This window comes from Epinephelus lanceolatus, chromosome 7 (genome assembly GCF_041903045.1).
Source record: "Epinephelus lanceolatus isolate andai-2023 chromosome 7, ASM4190304v1, whole genome shotgun sequence".
Classification (NCBI taxonomy): domain Eukaryota; kingdom Metazoa; phylum Chordata; class Actinopteri; order Perciformes; family Serranidae; genus Epinephelus; species Epinephelus lanceolatus.
Genome location: NC_135740.1, coordinates 25,504,245 through 25,523,669, shown reverse-complemented (window position 1 = coordinate 25,523,669; position 19,425 = coordinate 25,504,245). Strand labels below are relative to the sequence as shown.

The following is a 19,425-nucleotide window of genomic DNA, read 5'->3' as shown; positions in this document are numbered from 1 at the left end:
GACAGAGTCATGCCAGGGTATGTCCTGTGTTCCCTGTCTTAGTGCTAAGCAGGTTGAGCAAGTCAAGCATGTCACAAGTCAAGTCATAAAAATTCTGATGATTAAATAATCTAAATGGGCTCTAAGGCCCAGATGTTAGCTAAAAAGACACATTCACAAACCTTTCGTTATGGGTCTTTGGTGACAAATTAGGTTGGGTGTTGTGGTGGTCAGATCACTGATTTTTGAGCTGCAGTCCTTGCATACGACTGTTCTCAAACTAAAACACAAAGGTACCCCTCAGATAGAGTTTTCCCGAAGAGGGTTTATGTCATTTTTGGTAGTTCTTATCACACTGCTGTGTGTTCAGTTGTTCCTTTTTCTCACAAATTTGGTTTCAGTTAGTTATTTGATGCTGTAAACAGTGTGTTTGATGTCATGATTGATTGTCTATGCAACAACTCTCTGTACTCTGATTTCCAGCTTTTCAGACTTATTTTGTGGCTGAATATAATTTGTAGCTTTTTAAAATATGAATGAGGACAGTGATAATGAGATACTGGCTACAGCTGCATTTGTAGTAGTGATGAAACGGCAAAAAACAGAAACAAGATGAGCATCAGATGGACTGTATTCATAATCAATATGCCACAATAATATAAATAAGCAGCAGCATTAATAAGTCAATGAGAATGTGTGTGTGTGTGTGAGACACCAGCACACTGTGAGGACAGAAACAGGTCTCAGTGGGGACGAAGCACCTGCTGCAGCAGGCGAACATGCCATCAAGTAAAGTCATGTGACTCAAGTCCTCCCACCTCATTATCCTGGTTACATTTATAGATTCTGTTATGTTCTACAATAGCAGAACTGTGTGCGCGTGCACACATACTCAGCCTTGCTTGGCCTTCAAGCGCTGTTACAGCAGACAGAAAACTGTTTGTTCATGCTGTCTGCAGACAAGCTACAGACCTGCCTCAGAGTGACCAGAGGCATCATTCAGAGAGATAGAGTACTTCACGGCTCTGTGTATCATATTCTGTCATTTCCATTACATGCATTATACAGATTTATATGATTAAATTAGTACATCAAACTTGGTGGCTAACTGCTGTCAATTCCTCTGCGGCCTCCCTTCACAGCTATCTTCTCTCGTAAATCGCTGTCAGAGCCATTAAGAGGCTCTTTAGCTGATCTATTAGTGCCCCGGTCACAGTTTATAGTGAAACAAGGGAGAGGAGGGGGAGGCACTAAAATGTGCACCATGAGTGTGACAGAGAGAGCAAAACATTGAGATAATTATGTGAATGTCTGACATGAAACTGTGGGAGTAAACATGAGAAATAAGCAGAGAGAAAAAAGAGAATTGTAATGTCATTTCAGACTGGAAAAGGATGAATTACACCAGTCCATTAGTCTGTACAGTAACATCCACTGTGCGTCATCGCCCAGAAGTGGACTAATAATGGTCCATTTGTAAACCTCAAACCACACACGCATTTATCCCACTGCAGCCCCCTCTCGTAACGCACACACACGTAACCATTGACCATGTCTTTACACCATTAGGAGACTCTTTAGTGCTTTTATTTGCACAGGACAAAGAGAAAGGCCAGTTGGTGAGTGTGTGGACATGACAAGAAAGAGAAATTCTCCAAATTGTGCAAATAGTTTATTTTCAGCACTGTTTTTTGAACATGTTTTTTAAAATCTGGGCTTGTTCGAGCAAAGCTAACAGGAAATGAGAAGGAAAATCATTCAGCTTTAATATTTTTGGCTGAAAAACAGGAGGCTGCAGTTTATTGTAGCTGTAAAATGCCTTGTAAATTAAAACTGCGCAAAATAAAACAACATTCTTTACTACTGTATGTTTCCCTATGAGTTTAAAGGCTTTAGTTTTAACTAATCTAAATGGTGAAGAGTTGGCTAGAGGGATCCAGTTACTATTATGAGCTGAAGACAATAATTCTTTTCTTCTGACTCCAACCTTCTGTTGCAAAATGTGAAGATGGCAGTGACTTTCCATTTCCAAAAACTTGCCATAGTCAAACTGCAAGCTCCTGACAATAAATGCGTAGTGAATCTCTTGTAATAGGGCATTAAGACTAAAATGAGAAGGCTCATGCACACCTTAAAAAACTTGTATACAGGTGCGTAGGAGGAAATTGTCCATAGGTGAAGAAAAGACGATTCCTGCACGTTGTCCTTTTAGTTGCAATAAACTATATAAAGCAAACAGCATTTTGATTCTCAGTCCTTCATCAGTTTGAGTGTATTGCAAGCAACAGGACAGTGTGCAGACATTGTCTTCACTTCAATTAAGGCAGTAAGAGAAAGAGAGAGATAATGGAGGGTGACCGTTTGTTCAAATTGTTGTTGACAGGTCAGGTTGGTCACACGCTTCGAGGGAAATGGCTCCAGAGTCGTAAGAGCTCTTGATGCCAGGTTTGAGTGACAGCTGGCTGCCTGGGCTCTGAGCAAGAGAGGCTTCAATCTGAGCCTCCGACACCTGCATGGACAAAATAGAGAAGACAGTCTGTGACGAAGCTCTAAAAGCTAATGTAGACTCTTTATGTATTGCCAGACAAAATGCATGCAGCTGCTGTATAAAAAAAACTGCATTACCTCTTCAAACTTCTTGGCTTTGTACTGATCGGCCCCTTTCAAGAAGTTCAGTAAGATAACGTCACAGAGGACCGTACCCTGCAGACACAGATTTAAAAAAAGGTGAAATCAAAGCTGACAGCAATAAGAAAAATATTTTTTTATCATCTTTAGTCTGATTAGAAATTCTTACCAGTCCAACAGAGGTGAAGGCAGCTACCAAGTTGATCAGTGTTGGGATTGTGTCAAACTTTCCTGCCTGGAAAAGGTGGAGTCAGTCTGAGTAACATGATGTATAAACAGTCCCAAAATTTACATTAAGTAAATTAAGTAATAATTATATTCAACTTTTTAAAACAGTATTCTGCACAACTTGTTTGTTATAGCGCATAAATTCTTACAGCTGATGAAGTTACCACTTTCACACTTATGTTAAAAATGAAGCTATTGCCAGAAGGACTGACACCTGGTCGGTTGGTCGAAATGCTCATCGGACCAAATATTCATTGGACGGACAATCCCTGGTGTTAATATCACAAGACTGTGTGTTCACCAAAGCGTTTTTTTCACAGCTGAAAGTGCAAGCTGCTGTTCAGCCCTTGTACTTGTGTGCCAGTTGGTCTTTGTGGGATTTGTCCAGCCTCTGCTCCACTGTGAGGGGAAGGCTGGGTAAAAAGTGACAGTGCCAAGCGCAGTGTTATACCCAAGGTTGAACATTTTTCAACTCTTATTTTTCTATTGGAAGAAGGATAAATAATCACAGAAGATGTTATGGATTTATTGCAAAGTCTCCAAAAAGACACCAAGGTACAAGGCTTGTTTCACAGCCTCTGAAAGGGATTCAATCGCACCTGGGTAAAAAGCGTTCCAGTGTTCCAGAGATATTTAATGCTAGTAACACTATGGTGAATGCGACATTGTTGACTCCAGCGTTAACTTCTATTTTGTGTGTTCGGTATGTGTGATTTTTCTCATCAATCCTGTTCAACACTTAGTGGTGAGACAGGCACACACACGCAGCTCAGCTGGAGAAGCTCCACCTCAGTGTGCAGTTAATATTCCGATAACGTTACATGAAAGTCAGAGATCACATACATTCTTCAGTTGCCCGATCGGACAACTGCATGTGACATTTCACTTGCCTGAACATAGAGTTTAGGTTTATTGCCCTATGCAAGTGTTAATGTCTGGGGAAAAAATGCTTTGGTGGACACACACAGCAACCAGGTAGAGCACACTCAGTGCCGACTTAGTTAACCAGGAGATAACGTCAGCTTTGTTTCCCCACCAGCAAATCAACTGGTAGAAGAGGAATTAGAATTTCAGTCGGCCTAGAGTTTATTTGTTTTACTACAGCCCTATACCTGTCAGCAACCGTTTAGCTTAGCATTACATTTTGATTTTTTATTTCTAACAAAAGCCAAATACCAAAAACACAAGCTCACTGATTCAACCTGTCTCCAGTCTTTGTGTTAAGCTAAGCTAACCTGCTACTGGCTGCGGCTTCATATTTCGCATACAGACACAAGAATGGTATTGACGCTTTCATCTAACTATCTGCGAGAAAGTAAACACATGTATTCCTTCAGGGATGTGGCTAATTCTCTCAGCAACACCATCAACACTATCCAAGATTTTAGTGGCAACCATGTTGCTGCCAAACTGACAATCGCGGTGAGTAATCCTTTATGTCTGAAACAATTTATAGCATTATAAAACATCAAAGGACTTACTTATTGCATTTTCAATGGAAAACATCATTACAATAAATGTTAAATGCAATCTCCAAAACATTAGGTTCAAAAATATTTTTTAAATATTTACACAAACATGCACACACATATTCCGAAGTTACCACAGTTTCACACAACTCACATTGCCAGTGACCATGACGTCAAAGCGGATTGCATATGCTTTGTGAAGTGTCCGAAACTCAGTCCCGTTCTCTGTCTTGAAATATTTGGCAAATCTGCATTAAAAGAGAAGGAAAGAGAGGTGAGTGAAGACTGAAATCAAAAAAAAAAACATTGAGAGGAAATATCAGCCTCACTACCTGAAGTTGTAGCCTTTGGACACGGCATTCTTGGCAAACGGTGCATCCAGTCGTGTGAATGAGTACTTGGGTACACAATTTTCAATGTGCAGGTCCAGGTTACACTTCCACTGAATGTTAATTCCTATTTCTCCACCCTGAAAGAGAAGGAAGAAAAAGGAGACACTTAAGTATGTGGTAAATAAGAAGGAAACCTCTAGAGTTCAGAATTTAGCTTTTATTTGCTCAACGTGTTATAATCAGGGTTCGGCTGATATCTGAAGGTGGTAAAGTGAAAGGTTTTCTGGGCGTCTTTGCAAAATATTTGGCTCTAGAAGCTCAGTGATGTAATGACTACTCAAGTAAACTTATGTCGCTGCTGAGCTAACCTCTAAACAGCCAGCCCTGTCATTTTGTGCACCATTAGACACCATTTTGCTCGATAAAAAGTTACTGAAGAGGAAAAATAAAGTTAACAAGCTTACTAACAGACAGTCAGCAAACATGTTAGCTTGTTAGCTTAGCTCCAAACTGTTCCTCTTTTGTGAAGCATTTTAGGCCTAGTCCACATGTACACGGGTAACTTTTAAAATGTGGTCTTTTATTATGATGTTATGATTATACACATTTTGTATAACCCCTTCCAAAGTGACGATGTTCAGAAATGTTTTCAGTGATGACGTGCAGACAGAAAACAGAAAACATTATCTCCTTTGTGAGGCGTCACAAAAGAGGAAGTCTTTTGTACAAATTAGCCAAATTAGTGCTGGTTCTAACCTTGTGAACAGGACTTTTAATATGTTTGTACAGATTGGTAGAAAAATATTTCCGCACACTTACATCTATGCAGTGTCTCACTATACTGCTTCTACCTTCATCAGAGGATACATACGGCAGCAATGGACAGGCTGGTAAAAGTAACCAATCTCAGTCTAATCACTGGCTGTATGCAACACACCTGTGTGCAACCCTGGTGGCTGGAGCTCCACCTTCTGGGAGTTGTAGTATTTTTCAATACTGGATGGCAAACTGAGAGGCATACAAATGGAAGCCATGTTTGTCTAGTCATACAGTACCACAATATTAAACAAGGGTGGAACACAGTGAAAACAGAAAAGGCATTTAAAATCACAGAGCACCTTATAACGATATAAAATTACAATTACATCTCATAGTAAATAGGGCTCTGACAGGAATCAGGCTAGCGCCATCATTAACCAGAGATCCCCAAACCTATATAATTGTTTTTATTTTAATTGTTTTTTTGTAAATAATTGTGCTTATTTGTAAATTGTATTTTTTATTTGTAATTTGTATTTTTCTCATGTATTATTGTCTATGTGAACTGTAAAGTGTTTCGAGACCATGTTTATTGTGATTTTACACTTTAAATAAAGCTGAATTGAATTGAATTGATCTTGATACACAAACAGAACATAGGGTTATGAAAGGGTGAGAGGTGAGATCCATCATAAATCATAAGACCCCAAATTCTTAAAAACAACATAAACACACAGTTCCGCCGAATCCAACACTCCCACGACACAGACAAACCAAAGTTCCTAGTTTTGGACAAGACCTAGATGGGCATGGCTTTGGCATGCTATTGTTTCAGTTGTGGATAAGATTTTTGTGCTTAGAGTTACATCCAAGCCATTTTAAGGCATGGAGGGATGTAACTCTAAGCACAGATCTATGAATATGCAAATGAGTCTGCCTGCAGCTCAAACATACATGGTCATCTTTGACTCTGCTCATCAAGCAGACAAACCTCTGCTTGTAAGAGTAATACATAACTAGTCCATACCCACTGAGTACAGCATACCATACCATGACTTAGTCATACCAACAATTAGAAAAAAAACCCCAAAACATTCGGCCACAGGGGGAGCCACAGCAATCGGTCGCATTTTAGCCATTTTTAAGCATTTTTCTGTTGTTATAGCGCCACCCAGTTGCCAATTAGAGTTAAATTTCTCCAGTCACCTTGAGACATCCTGTTCTACATATCTACCAAGTTTAGTAAAAATCGATATGGCGGTTAGGCCTAGATAAGAAATTAGCTCTCTAGCGCCCCCATTTTGTTTGATCGGGTCAATAATGGAGGGGTCCCCTCAGATTATGTGTGGTCATATGCCTACAAAGTTGCGTGGTGATCGGTGAAACCCTTGAGATGTTATACACCTTTATGTGATGAGCCACGCCCTCCACAATATTCATTGCCTTATAGAAGCTCAGTTTTAGTAAGTTTTCCAACTTTTGCCAAGAGGGAACTTTAGATATTGGTCCCTAGATTATGTTCACAGAGTTTCATGCAGATCGGTCAAACTTCCTAGGAAGAGATCGATTTTAAGTGTTTTTCAAAAAATTCAAAATGGCGGAAAATCTGTATAACCAGAAGTTATGGGTTCTTGAGGCAAATTTGTTCCTCATGAGGAGAGACATCTCTGTGCAAAGTTTCATGTCTCTACGACATACGGGGCATGAGATATGCCCATTCAAAGTTTGCAATTTCAATCAGTTGCTATAGCGCCCCCCTTTGGCCAGTTGGTGTTATATTGCTTCATTCGCATCCTCCCATGACCCTCTACCGCCAAATTTCACATGGATTGACCAAGTCAGTGAGGAGAAAAACGTGGAACAGACACACACACACACACACACACACACACACACACACAGAGTTTTCGTCATTATATAGTAAGACAAGAGCCTTAAGCTTGACTGCATTGTCAAAATAGGGAATAATGTGTTGCTAATCCTAGATAAACTTGGCTCCAGATCACCAGTTCTGACTAGATGAAGTGAAGGTGCAAGTTGACGGGATTGTTTCCTTACGTATGTGACATATGAAACCCTGTCTATATTTTAAGACTGTCATTGGCACACTGCTGTTCAAGGCTGGAAATGCTCAGCCATTGCGTTGACGGCTTATTTTGCTCATGTCAATAAAAGCAACACCAAATATCTTATGTTAACATAGAACATCTTTACAAGGATAAAAACTTGATTTTCATTGGGTTTATCCTCATATTTCCACGCATGTCAGTGAAACAGTCTCGTGTGTGTTCTGTGCAGTTGCAGCATTTTAGCCGAGAGGATGAAGAGTTATGGAAATTTTGAGAGGAAAAAGGAGGAATGAGGAGACAGAGGATGCAATAACCACCTTGTCTGCCAGGCCGGCCACATTCTGCCCGGTGTAGTTCAGAATGTCCCCCACACGAAAGATGGGGCAGGAGGGGCTGATCTCCGGATGGTAGGTACAGTTCTTGATCTGTGCGGCAGTCATTGTGGAGGGAAAGTTCCCTCTGAGAGAAAACAATTTCATGTTTATGATTAGGAAAAAAAAACTTTTGTGTAGTTCTCAAAGGGGCATGTACCAGGTTATGTGTGATAATTATATACAGTACAGGCCAAAAGTTTGGACACACCTTCTCATTCAATGCGTTTTCTTTATTTTCATGACTATTTACATTGTAGATTCTCACTGAAGGCATCAAAACTATGAATGAACACATGTGGAGTTATGTACTTAACAAAAAAAGGTGAAATAACTGAAAACATGTTTTATATTCTAGTTTCTTCAAAATAGCCACCCTTTGCTCTGATTACTGCTTTGCACACTCTTGGCATTCTCTCCATGAGCTTCAAGAGGTAGTCACCTGAAATGGTTTTCCAACAGTCTTGAAGGAGTTCCCAGAGGTGTTTAGCACTTGTTGGCCCCTTTGCCTTCACTCTGCGGTCCAGCTCACCCCAAACCATCTCGATTGGGTTCAGGTCCGGTGACTGTGGAGGCCAGGTCATCTGCCGCAGCACTCCATCACTCTCCTTCTTGGTCAAATAGCCCTTACACAGCCTGGAGGTGTGTTTGGGGTCATTGTCCTGTTGAAAAATAAATGATCGTCCAACTAAACGCAAACCGGATGGGATGGCATGTCGCTGCAGGACGCTGTGGTAGCCATGCTGGTTCAGTGTGCCTTCAATTTTGAATAAATCCCCAACAGTGTCACCAGCAAAACACCCCCACACCATCACACCTCCTCCTCCATGCTTCACAGTGGGAACCAGGCATGTGGAATCCATCCGTTCACCTTTTCTGCGTCTCACAAAGACACGGCGGTTGGAACCAAAGATCTCAAATTTGGACTCATCAGACCAAAGCACAGATTTCCACTGGTCTAATGTCTATTCCTTGTGTTTCTTGGCCCAAACAAATCTCTTCTGCTTGTTGCCTCTCCTTAGCAGCTATTTGACCATGAAGGTCTGATTCGCGCAGTCTCCTCTTAACAGTTGTTCTAGAGATGGGTCTGCTGCTAGAACTCTGTGTGGCATTCATCTGGTCTCTGATCTGAGCTGCTGTTAACTTGCGATTTCTGAGGCTGGTGACTCGGATGAACTTATCCTCAGAAGCAGAGGTGACTCTTGGTCTTCCTTTCCTGGGTCGGTCCTCATGTGTGCCAGTTTCGTTGTAGCGCTTGATGGTTTTTGCGACTCCACTTGGGGACACATTTAAAGTTTTTGTAATTTTCCGGACTGACTGACCTTCATTTCTTAAAGTAATGATGGCCACTCGTTTTTCTTTAGTTAGCTGATTGGTTCTTGCCATAATATGAATTTTAACAGTTGTCCAATAGGGCTGTCGGCTGTGTATTATTGACTTCTGCACAACACAACTGATGGTCCCAACCCCATTGATAAAGCAAGAAATTCCACTAATTAACCCTGATAAGGCACACCTGTGAAGTGGAAACCATTTCAGGTGACTACCTCTTGAAGCTCATGGAGAGAATGCCAAGAGTGTGCAAAGCAGTAATCAGAGCAAAGGGTGGCTATTTTGAAGAAACTAGAATATAAAACATGTTTTCAGTTATTTCACCTTTTTTTGTTAAGTACATAACTCCACATGTGTTCATTCATAGTTTTGATGCCTTCAGTGAGAATCTACAATGTAAATAGTCATGAAAATAAAGAAAACGCATTGAATGAGAAGGTGTGTCCAAACGTTTGGCCTGTACTGTATTTTCCACACATTTGTTTTCAGCTGCTAAGATTTGAGAGTGTGTGCATGTGTATGTGTGTGTGTGTGTGACATACCTAGTGACATCGAAGAGGGGAAACCGAATACTGTTTTTGATAAAGATGGTGAAGTTGTTCACATCTAGCATTGGTTTGCTGTACAGGGTGTGGACAGAAAGGGAGAGGTGAGGACAACAGTTGAAGCTTTCAAGCATACATGTCTGTGTGTGTATGTGTGTGTGTGTGTGTGTGTGTGTGTGTGTGTGTGTGTGTGTGTGTGTGAATCTTACATCTTAACTTGGTCGTTCTCAGCTGGACACCATCCGTTAATCTCGCACTTACCCACAGTCTCATTGAAGGATTTAATGCAAACACCTGTTATTATCCCTGTTGTGCAAACCAGAAGGAGAGGAAAGATGTCTGTTACGGGGAGACACAATTAGGTATAACAGTGTATTTAGAAATCCCGGCGGTTTGAATTTTAAAAATATAGACGCTCATCTTTCTATTAAACTCATACTGAGAGGCTGTACTGATGCTGTATTGGACGTAGTGCACAGCACAGGAACAGGCAGCTGAGAAACGGCGGCAGGTGGTGGGGATAATGTTACAGGATTGTAAACAGCCAGCCAACAACGGCAGAGAGACCGTAAGGGAAAACAGTACATTTTCACATCTAAGGCGGAATTAATACTTCTGCGTTGAATCGACACCGCAGCTACAGCGTAGGCTCTGCGTCGACGTAGAACTTACGCCATAACGTACGGTGTAACCTAATGTGCACCTCCCCAGAAAGGTAACTACATGTTGCGGCGATGCAGACTTCCTGTATATTTTTGTAAGCTGAAACCATTTCCCTCAGTGGAAACGAAGCTTTTATTTACTTTAATTTCACAGATAAGAAACAATAAATTGTGGAGACAATAAAGTCCCTACTGTACTGCATGTCACTAACTCAGCTTCTTCTCCAGAGCCTTTGTGCTCCACTGTCTCGCAGGTTAACTTCTATCGCAGCGGTGCCTGGATAGTGTGACGTGTGTGGTTGTGCTGCTGCCGTGGTCCTGCCAGATGCCTCCTGATGCTGCTGTGATCATTAGTCATACTTCTACTGTTATTATACACATATGATTATTGTTGTAAGCTACTGTCAATACCGTCTGTCCTGCATCTCTCTCTCTCTGTCTCTCTTTCTGTCTCATTGTGTCATACAGATTACTGTTAATTTATCATGTTGATCTGTTCTGTACGACATCTATTGCACGTCTGTCGTCCTGGAAGAGGGATCCCTCCTCAGTTGCTCTTCCTGAGGTTTCTACCGTTTTTTCCCCCTGTTAAAGGGGTTTTTTTGGGGGGAGTTTTTCCTTATCTCTCTGTCCTTGTCCAAAGGACAGAGGGATGTCGTATGCTCTAAAGCCCCCTGAGGCAAATTGTAATTTGTGATATTGGGTTTTATAAATAAAATTGGTTGATTGATTGAAAATTGAAAATAGTATTTTAAGTCTTGTGTGTGATTTATCCTGGCTTCATGTGTGTAGGGGAAATTTATACAATGTAAAATGCCATAGGCTTGTGCTAAAAATATTAGCATGTTGTATTTGTGGGGGAAATGTCTCCGGCAAAAGACAATAATTTGTCTGTAAATGCTGCGAGTTATAGTGAAGCCGATTTGTGTACTTGTATTTAAAATTGTCTCTATTAAGCCATGTTTAATGTGTGTTTTGGGTGCCTTTTGAATCAACTACACTTTACAGCACTTCACAGAAACCCCGCCACCGACTAGTGTTTTGGAGGTGGTGACACAGACACACCACTGCACAAGTATAAATGCTCACAACGGCATAGGCTCTGCTGCACACGTATAAATCTCGCTTAACTCTGTGAAATACGGATTAATTGTGAGTTGGTGATTGTTGGAACAGTGGCCCAACTATCTACATGACTAACAAGACTAACCAAGATGATCTGGTGAGTTATATTTTGTTTCTGTCATGTCTAAATAAAGAGTGTTTTACAATGAGTTAACAAGGCAATCAGGCTAGACTAGAATCTTGAATTCAGAAGGTGTATAGTTGTAACTAATAAAACTGTTCTTGACATTTTATGAGTTTGTATCATTTATTTATTAGACTGAATAAGCTTATAGGGCCTGTGGAACGTAGCAGTGGGGGGTGGGTTGCGCCACACAATAATACCATCATATACCATATAAAATGTCAGGAGGGTATTAAGGTATGAAAAGATAGATACCCCCCAAGTCTAGACACAGTCTTCTTTTTTTCTTTGGTGGGTCAATAACAGTGGCAGCCATAAAAATATCAGTCCTTTGTGCACCACTTGCAGAGTGTGTGAATGTGGTTTTTAGCTCATATTCCCACCCACCTTCACCACCACTGACCGACCCAACAAACTCCTACTGGTCATTAGAATCAACAACGATCCATATGACTTTACTTATCTGTGAAATCAAAGTAAATAAAGGCTTCATTTCCACTGAGGAAAATGGTTTCAGCTTACAAAAATAGACAGGACTACGTCGCCGACGTGTAATTACATTACTGGGAAGGTGCACGTCAGGCTACACCGTAGCTATGGTGTCGATTTGACACATAAGTATAAATCCTGCTCCACTGGATTATCTTTGGTTTAAAACAGAACAAAACTCATTGGTTTTGTTATTTTTTCAGCCACTATGTATAGGATTTGAGAATTACAAAAATGTTCACCGGGATCGCCTCATTCTTTTATGAACAAAATCCCACGCTAGCAAATCCCTACAATTATTAACTTTAAAGTTTTATTGGCATGATCAAACTCTTGAAGAGTTCTGAGGGTATTCTGCATGTTTAACTAATCAAACACTCTGCAGTCTTTTTGTGTTTGGAGGAGGATGATATTAAGTGTACCTGAAAACAGTTTGCATCTACATGTTTGGGTAACATCTTAACATCTTTAAAAATTATGTGTAAGTTTCATTCTATAGTCTTTCTATAGTTTTTATTTTGCTTAAAATTAAGTCATTCATACATTCATTGTAAGGAGTTTGACTCACCGTTGGAGTGGATGCTGCCAAAATGACTGTGGCAGTCTTCATCTGTGGTACAACTAAACCTGTGTCCATTCTGAAACACACACACACACACACACACACACAGAAACTTAAAGTGTGACCTCATACATACACTTAACCCTTATTTAAACTCTCCCTTTTTACTGGTTCAGTAAATGTGGATTAAGTGTGCAGTGTGCATTTTAGGAACTAGCCTATCCAAAGTCCCGCCCCTTTTTACTCTGTGCTCCAGTAACAGTTGAGCAAGTTTGAACTCGGCAGACGCTCGGTCAACTTTTCCCTTTTCTGTTACACTTCGATGTCCTTCGTGCTAGGCTTGTGGGGGACTGGGATGTTATATATTTAGTCACATCTTAAGCTAATGTTGGCAAAGCATTAGCTAACTAGATAGCTAACGTGTCTCAGTCGCATAGAAACAGGGCCTCATTTAGATCGGCAGGAAAATGCAGCCAGGTGTGTTGCGTGCCTGGGAAGCACACCATTTTTGACGTTGGTCATGGCATCAGGGAAGAAGATAGTGAAACGATAATCAATGCGATTAAGCTACCCTCTCTGCTTGATGGTCTCTCGATACAAGCAGTATTGAATGTAAGTAATGAAAGAAAGAAAATCCAGAGAAATGTGTGGAGTCAATGAATGAACTGAAAAGTTGTTGCCTTCTGTACGTGTAAATCAGGTCTCATTGACATGCAACAATGTAGTGACTCATTAAAAAGCCACTTTATCAGATAACCAACGTATGTTTGCTTCCTCCTTTTTTCTGTGGTAACATTAATGAAATTTGGAAAATGACAGACAGGTTGGTTGCAACCTAACTGAGGGAAGCAGGACTTAGGATTGGTTAAGTGAGACATCCTTCAAGAAAGCGTGCTGAGATTGAGGAGCAAGGAAAGAGGAGATGAGGAGACGAGGAGGCACAAAACAGAGAAAGGGCACCTGCCCTTGTCAATTGTAAACGTCGGCCAGGTGACTGTTAGATGCAGTTTGCTGTTATGTCAGTCTTTATATGTTCAAATAAATGGTTGCATTGGAGTTCTTTGACGTTAGACAACTAAAATCAGGTACACCAATAAAATGCAATACACATAGAAGAATAAAATAAGCATAAAAGTTAAGACATGAACTGGAAAAATAAAAATCAGGAAAAGCCTCGCAAAAAAAGAAAATTATAAATATGGTCCTGAGTTGCCAGGCCTTACATCTTCATGGAGCGTCCTGACTACAAAAGCCACATTTGGTCATTAATGTAGATAAAGGGAAGTGTTACAAAGCAGTGAAATGGATTTGAATGTGTCCTCACCTCTGGACATTTTCCTTGAAACTGATTTTGTGTGATGATGACTTTGGTCATGATGCAGAAGACACCTGCGCCCTGAAACACAGCAGAACATTTGTGGTATACTGTATGTTTGTGTATTGTCTCACAAAATGTGCTGCACATAGATAAATGGATCAGCTCATAAACTGAGACACAGCTTGTTCATCATGAAACTGATCTCCACCAACAATGGCATTATCAACTCTCACATGCTTCACATGCACCCAAACCACCACCAAACCTTTCATTGCACCTTAAAAAGGTTCTGTGTGTAGTCTGTCTGATGGGAACTTCAGACAAAGTACAAGATAGATATTTGAAAGCAGTCAAAGGTCAGAGGTTATCAGGGTCACACACCTGTTGGGGGAAGACATAGTCGGCCACATCCATCACTTGGTTGTGATGGTAACCAAAGCCTTTTACTTTGGTCATCACAGAGGACTCAATGCCGGTGTCGATCGACTGATAAGCCTTCTCGTGGATGAAGACCCAGCTACAAGACACAAAAGAGTTAACAGCAGGTTATGAGTTCAGTTAAAGAAGTGGAGAACATTAAGAGTCTTGTTTGTGGAGACAATTATCCATCTTTTTTTATTTTGAATATATCAAATTCAGCCTTGAAGCAGCTCCATATGACATTCAGAACATTAGTATAGCGGCAAAACTGTTTGCTATGTAAAGACATAATGGAGTAATAGCGCTCTGATCTCAAGCTTCTCTGTTGTTCGTGTAGATGGTCTGCCAGCGTGTGCATTTGAGTCCCTGTATTTGCACCCCACTGTATCCCACTGTAAACTGCATGCATTCGCTGCTGCTCTGCACTGCACTGCGCTAATACGGCAGTCATGACTGGAAACAACATCCTGTACCGTCGCCCTTTGATTCTCCCCCTCGGTTAACATTGTTAGCTGTGTCAGCACTGTTGCCGTTATTAGTGGTTTCACACACTGTTAGGAACCATGTGCAGACAACCGAATCAGACTCTGAATCATAGATATGCGCTGAATGTCATATACAGCTCCTTCAAATTTTATTTTAATAAAAAAAGGTTTTAACCTTCAATCTAAAATAACATTTAATGTTTTGTTATTTTAGTTCAGTATTAGTTTAATACTTTATGCTCATCAGTAGGCAGCAGGACAGATGATAATATGTGTAGACAAGCTAGATAAAAAATAAGGGAAAAATCGAATAAAATAATATCTTTACCTTTTTTTTTCGTTCAGCAATAAAGTAGCCCCATTTTGTGCTTCTCATGTATTACATTCAAGTGACAGAGCTAATATCCCAGTTTCCAAAAAGAATTAAAATAAATAAATAAATACCTAGCACTCTTTGTAAACCCAAGCGGGGTTGTTTAACAACACTTACTGCAGCTCTGAATGTATCAAACATTTCTTTTAACCATCTCGGTGGAAAATATATTCAGGATGCCAGTAAAGTAAAGTAAAGTAAAATAAGTAAAAAAGTATTGATAGCAGAATCAAAGCATTGACAATATACTGTATACTTATTTTCATCCTGCAGCGAACTGATCACTTATTTCATCCAGATTGTTAACAAAAAAATCTTTACGGAATCTTGAAGTACTTTCAGAGCAGCAGTCTTGTTAAACACATCACTTTTTTGTATTTCATATTTTAAGATGCAAGTTTAATGTGATTACTATACATGAAAGGTGCAACTGGGGCTAAAAGTAAGTTCAGTAGTAAATTTACTTGCAATGTAAGTAAGCACAAAAAAGTCTGATCCTACCTGCGGATTTTTATCACTTTGAAATAAAATTTGGGGAATGCCTGTTGCCGATTGGTCCTTGGTTTAATATCATTTCATTAAAACTTTCCCAGTTCGATATCAGCTGTGTTTCCTGTCTATTTCTACTATAGATAAACTGAGCACTTAAAATACTAAGTACATTTACTCATGTATGTACTTTACTATACAATTCTGAGGTATCTGTACTTCATACTTCTACACCACTACATTTTTTATATACTGTACATATACTTTTTACTCTACTACAGGCAAAAGTTACTCTGAAACTACCCAAATGTATAAATCAGTTAAAATGATCTCACTCTATGCCAGTAAACAAAACAATAAAATGTTTCTTACATGTTAATGCATCAGCAATTATACTCAAATAATTAGATATATGATAATGTAACACTAACAGGGGTCGTTCTGCTGCACAATGAGTACTTCTACTTTCGATACTTTAATCACATTTTGCTGATAATGCTTCCTTTCCATTAGTTACTGTAAGTACAATTTTCAATTGTCATGGAGTATTTTTATAATTATTTTATTATCATTTCTATTTTACTGCTACTCTTCCTGAGGTGAAGGATCTGAGTACTTCTTTCACTGCTGTTCTGGAGTTTGAAAGTTTAATAAAGGGGAAGTTGAGGTGGTGTTTCTCAGTTTCACCTTCACTTCACTTTTTCTTTAGTTGAAAATTAAAGCAACAAAGGGACATATTTTAAGACCAAATTCAGGTGGTGTCTAGTAGTTTATTGCATAACTATTTCCACTGAAGGTGAAAAAATTCTTGAGGAGAACATCTCTAACCTGGCCAAATAAAACCAAAACTATCTGCACGGCTTGATTTAAAAAAGCATGTGTATTTGTAATCTGACAGAACTGATCCTTTAACGGGAGGAATCTTAAAGCTTTTAATGCCACAAAAATTCTAGCCTGGGATGGACAGATAACAAATGACAATTACGAGATGCAAGAAAACATCACTGACCCGACAAAATATGAGATAATGAGCAGCTGTACGATCCGGTTGATGATGCCCACAGACCAGCTCTTGACCACCACAGACTTGGTGGTCTCGTAGGTGAAGAAGTCAGTGACACAGCCCCACACCATGGAACCCATGGCTGCTTGTCAGAGCGACGGACGACGGGGTCGGGTCCTCCTGAGTCGGGTCCTCCTGAGTCTGAGAGAAAAGTGCAGTTCCTGCTCAGCCTCAACAGGTGCCTTCAGAGAAGAGAGGGGGTAAAACTGCAACTCACTGTTAGGTCTTAATCCTCCTGTCTCTCACTCACTTGGTGTGGCCTGTGCTCATCTGCTACATTGCATATTTGATGGTTAAACCTCATTGTCTCTCCTCTTTGTTTCATTGGTTTATGACTCTAACTGGACCTCCCCTTCGTTTACTCAAATCAGCGAGAGGAAAATGTGAAAATGTTCTTTTGTCCCTCCCTCCTTCTTCTTCCTTCACCACAAATCCCCATCTCCCATGCCTCTTCTCTCACACCAACTCACCACACACACACAGTATTCAGGGACACTAATCAATATTCCATATATCCATTTTCATGTACTCCAGACACATTTCTGACATCCTTTCAGAGGGTTTTAATGTTTCTTGGATGCCTTCATCTGAAGTACACTACCATCACTTCATTCATGTTTCAGTGTTAGGAAGTGACTCAGAGGGAATTGAACCCTCAGACCTGCACATTTCACTCAACATCTAAAGCTGTTTAATAACAACAAGCTCTAAAATTAATAATAATGGTTTGTGTAATGCATTAGCTAATTAATTAGTTTATTTCACAACGAGGCTCTTTAACAGGTGCTACTATAAATGGGCAGAGTCAATCAAAAGGTTTATGCAGACTCCCTAATACTACAACTACTACTATAATAATAATAATAATAATAATAATAATAATGATAACAATAATAAAAATAATAATAATAATAATAATAATAATACAAAGAAGAAGAACCACTTGAAATTTTCAGTCAAGTCACATTTGTACGTTTCATTTGTATCATATCAAGTGACACAATTCAGATCACATGTGTATAATCTGAGTTTCTCATCAGTAGAAGGAGGGGATGATGGATAGCATGACACCGAGGTAAAACGGCTGCCAAGCTACAGACCACTGATAAGGACCAGCAGCATGTCCAGTCATGTTTGTAGCAACCAAACCGGATATTTTAAGCCAAAACAGGATGTTACTGACTGGTTTGCTAACCATGTTAACCACAGCACTGTCACAACATAAAACTGAAAATTTAAACATAACGAAATGGGAAGTTTTAACATATCTGCTACACATGAAATTTCATATTTCAAGCTGTTTAATGGTTCATGATGTTGTCTTTTTTTTAATCCATCTGTTAAAGTCTTTAAAAAATCTGCGCTATTTTTTAACAAATAAGTGAAATTGTATTTTTGAACAGTTTTGCCTTAATGGCCATTTTATTTTCATCAGTTTCAAAATACCCAAAATGGCTACTCTTTAAGTCTGCTCTAGATATACCATATATCTATTCTACAGTTAAGCTGTGACACATCAGAAGGCCTGCACATATAAACAGATCAGATTATAGCCTGACAAAAGAATCAGCCGAGCCAATACCCTGTAGATCAGCCAATATTAGTTCATTCATTCATTTCTGTAACCGCTTATCCTCTTGGGGTCGCAGGCGGGCTGGAGCCTATCCCAACTGACATTGGGTGAGAGGCGGGGTACATCCTGGACAGGTCACCAGACTATCACAGGGCTGACACATAGAGACAGACAAACATTCACGCTCACACCTACAGACAAATTAGAGTCACCAATTAACCTGCATGTCTTTGGACTGTGGGAGGAAACCAGTTCCTGTAGAAAACCCACGCTGACATGGTGCTATGAGGCGACAGTGCTAACCACTACACCACCGTGCCGCCCCAATAGTTGTGCATTATCGTTATATTGGTAACTCTGTAAAAGACAACTGATGAGTGACATAAAATCATAATATCAAATATGACTCAGAGTTTCCACACATTCTAAAACATCAAATTCAAGGACTTTAACAAAACTTTTAAGGCCAAATTCCCACAAATTCAAGGACCAAACACAGCATAGTTTGAGACATTAATCAGGGTTAATTACTGTTACAACAACCAGCAGGCTTTACAGAGGTTCACAGACAACTAAACAGAGCCTATTAACGTTAAATAAAATAATCAATAGAATTTCAGTTTCTGTTCTAATGCACAAAGTGTGTACAAACATGTATACAAATGTAATCAAACACCTTAAATAACCTTGTCTACCTTCAAAAACCTTAAAATCCTCGATTTCCCCCCCTCAAATTTACAAACTTTCAAGAATATCAAAGACCCATGGGAACCATGATGATTAAATACTATTGAAAATGTAGATGTGGTGTCTTAATTACAGTCTGATCACCAGGAAGCGCTGACAAGTTAATTTAAACTGTAAAATGTCCCACTTAGTGCATATATGTCACAGTTCGAGGCACTCTTATCAAAAACTTTGCTGCATTAAAAAAAAGAATAGATATGTCACAGGTGTCGCCCTAAATACTTCTGTGTCATCCAGGATGAGAAAATGTCTCTGTGCATTGCCGACTGGTTGTGTTTCCATA

At 39.8% G+C, this 19,425-nt stretch overlaps 1 protein-coding gene across 1 annotated transcript; it reads right to left on the bottom strand.

The window, feature by feature from the left end:
- Window positions 1-98: 98 nt before the first annotated feature.
- p2rx3a (purinergic receptor P2X, ligand-gated ion channel, 3a) lies at window positions 99-17,093 on the bottom strand. Its single transcript, XM_033632996.2, has 12 exons — window positions 16,769-17,093; window positions 14,374-14,509; window positions 13,999-14,070; window positions 12,681-12,750; window positions 9,922-10,018; window positions 9,710-9,787; window positions 7,782-7,923; window positions 4,637-4,773; window positions 4,459-4,552; window positions 2,777-2,842; window positions 2,605-2,682; window positions 99-2,488 (listed from the first exon to the last, which is right to left on the bottom strand). Exons 1-12 carry the CDS (start codon window positions 16,900-16,902, stop codon window positions 2,345-2,347), a joined length of 1,248 nt encoding a protein of 415 aa, XP_033488887.1. The 5' UTR covers window positions 16,903-17,093; the 3' UTR covers window positions 99-2,344.
- Between the last annotated feature and the right edge of the window lie 2,332 nt (window positions 17,094-19,425).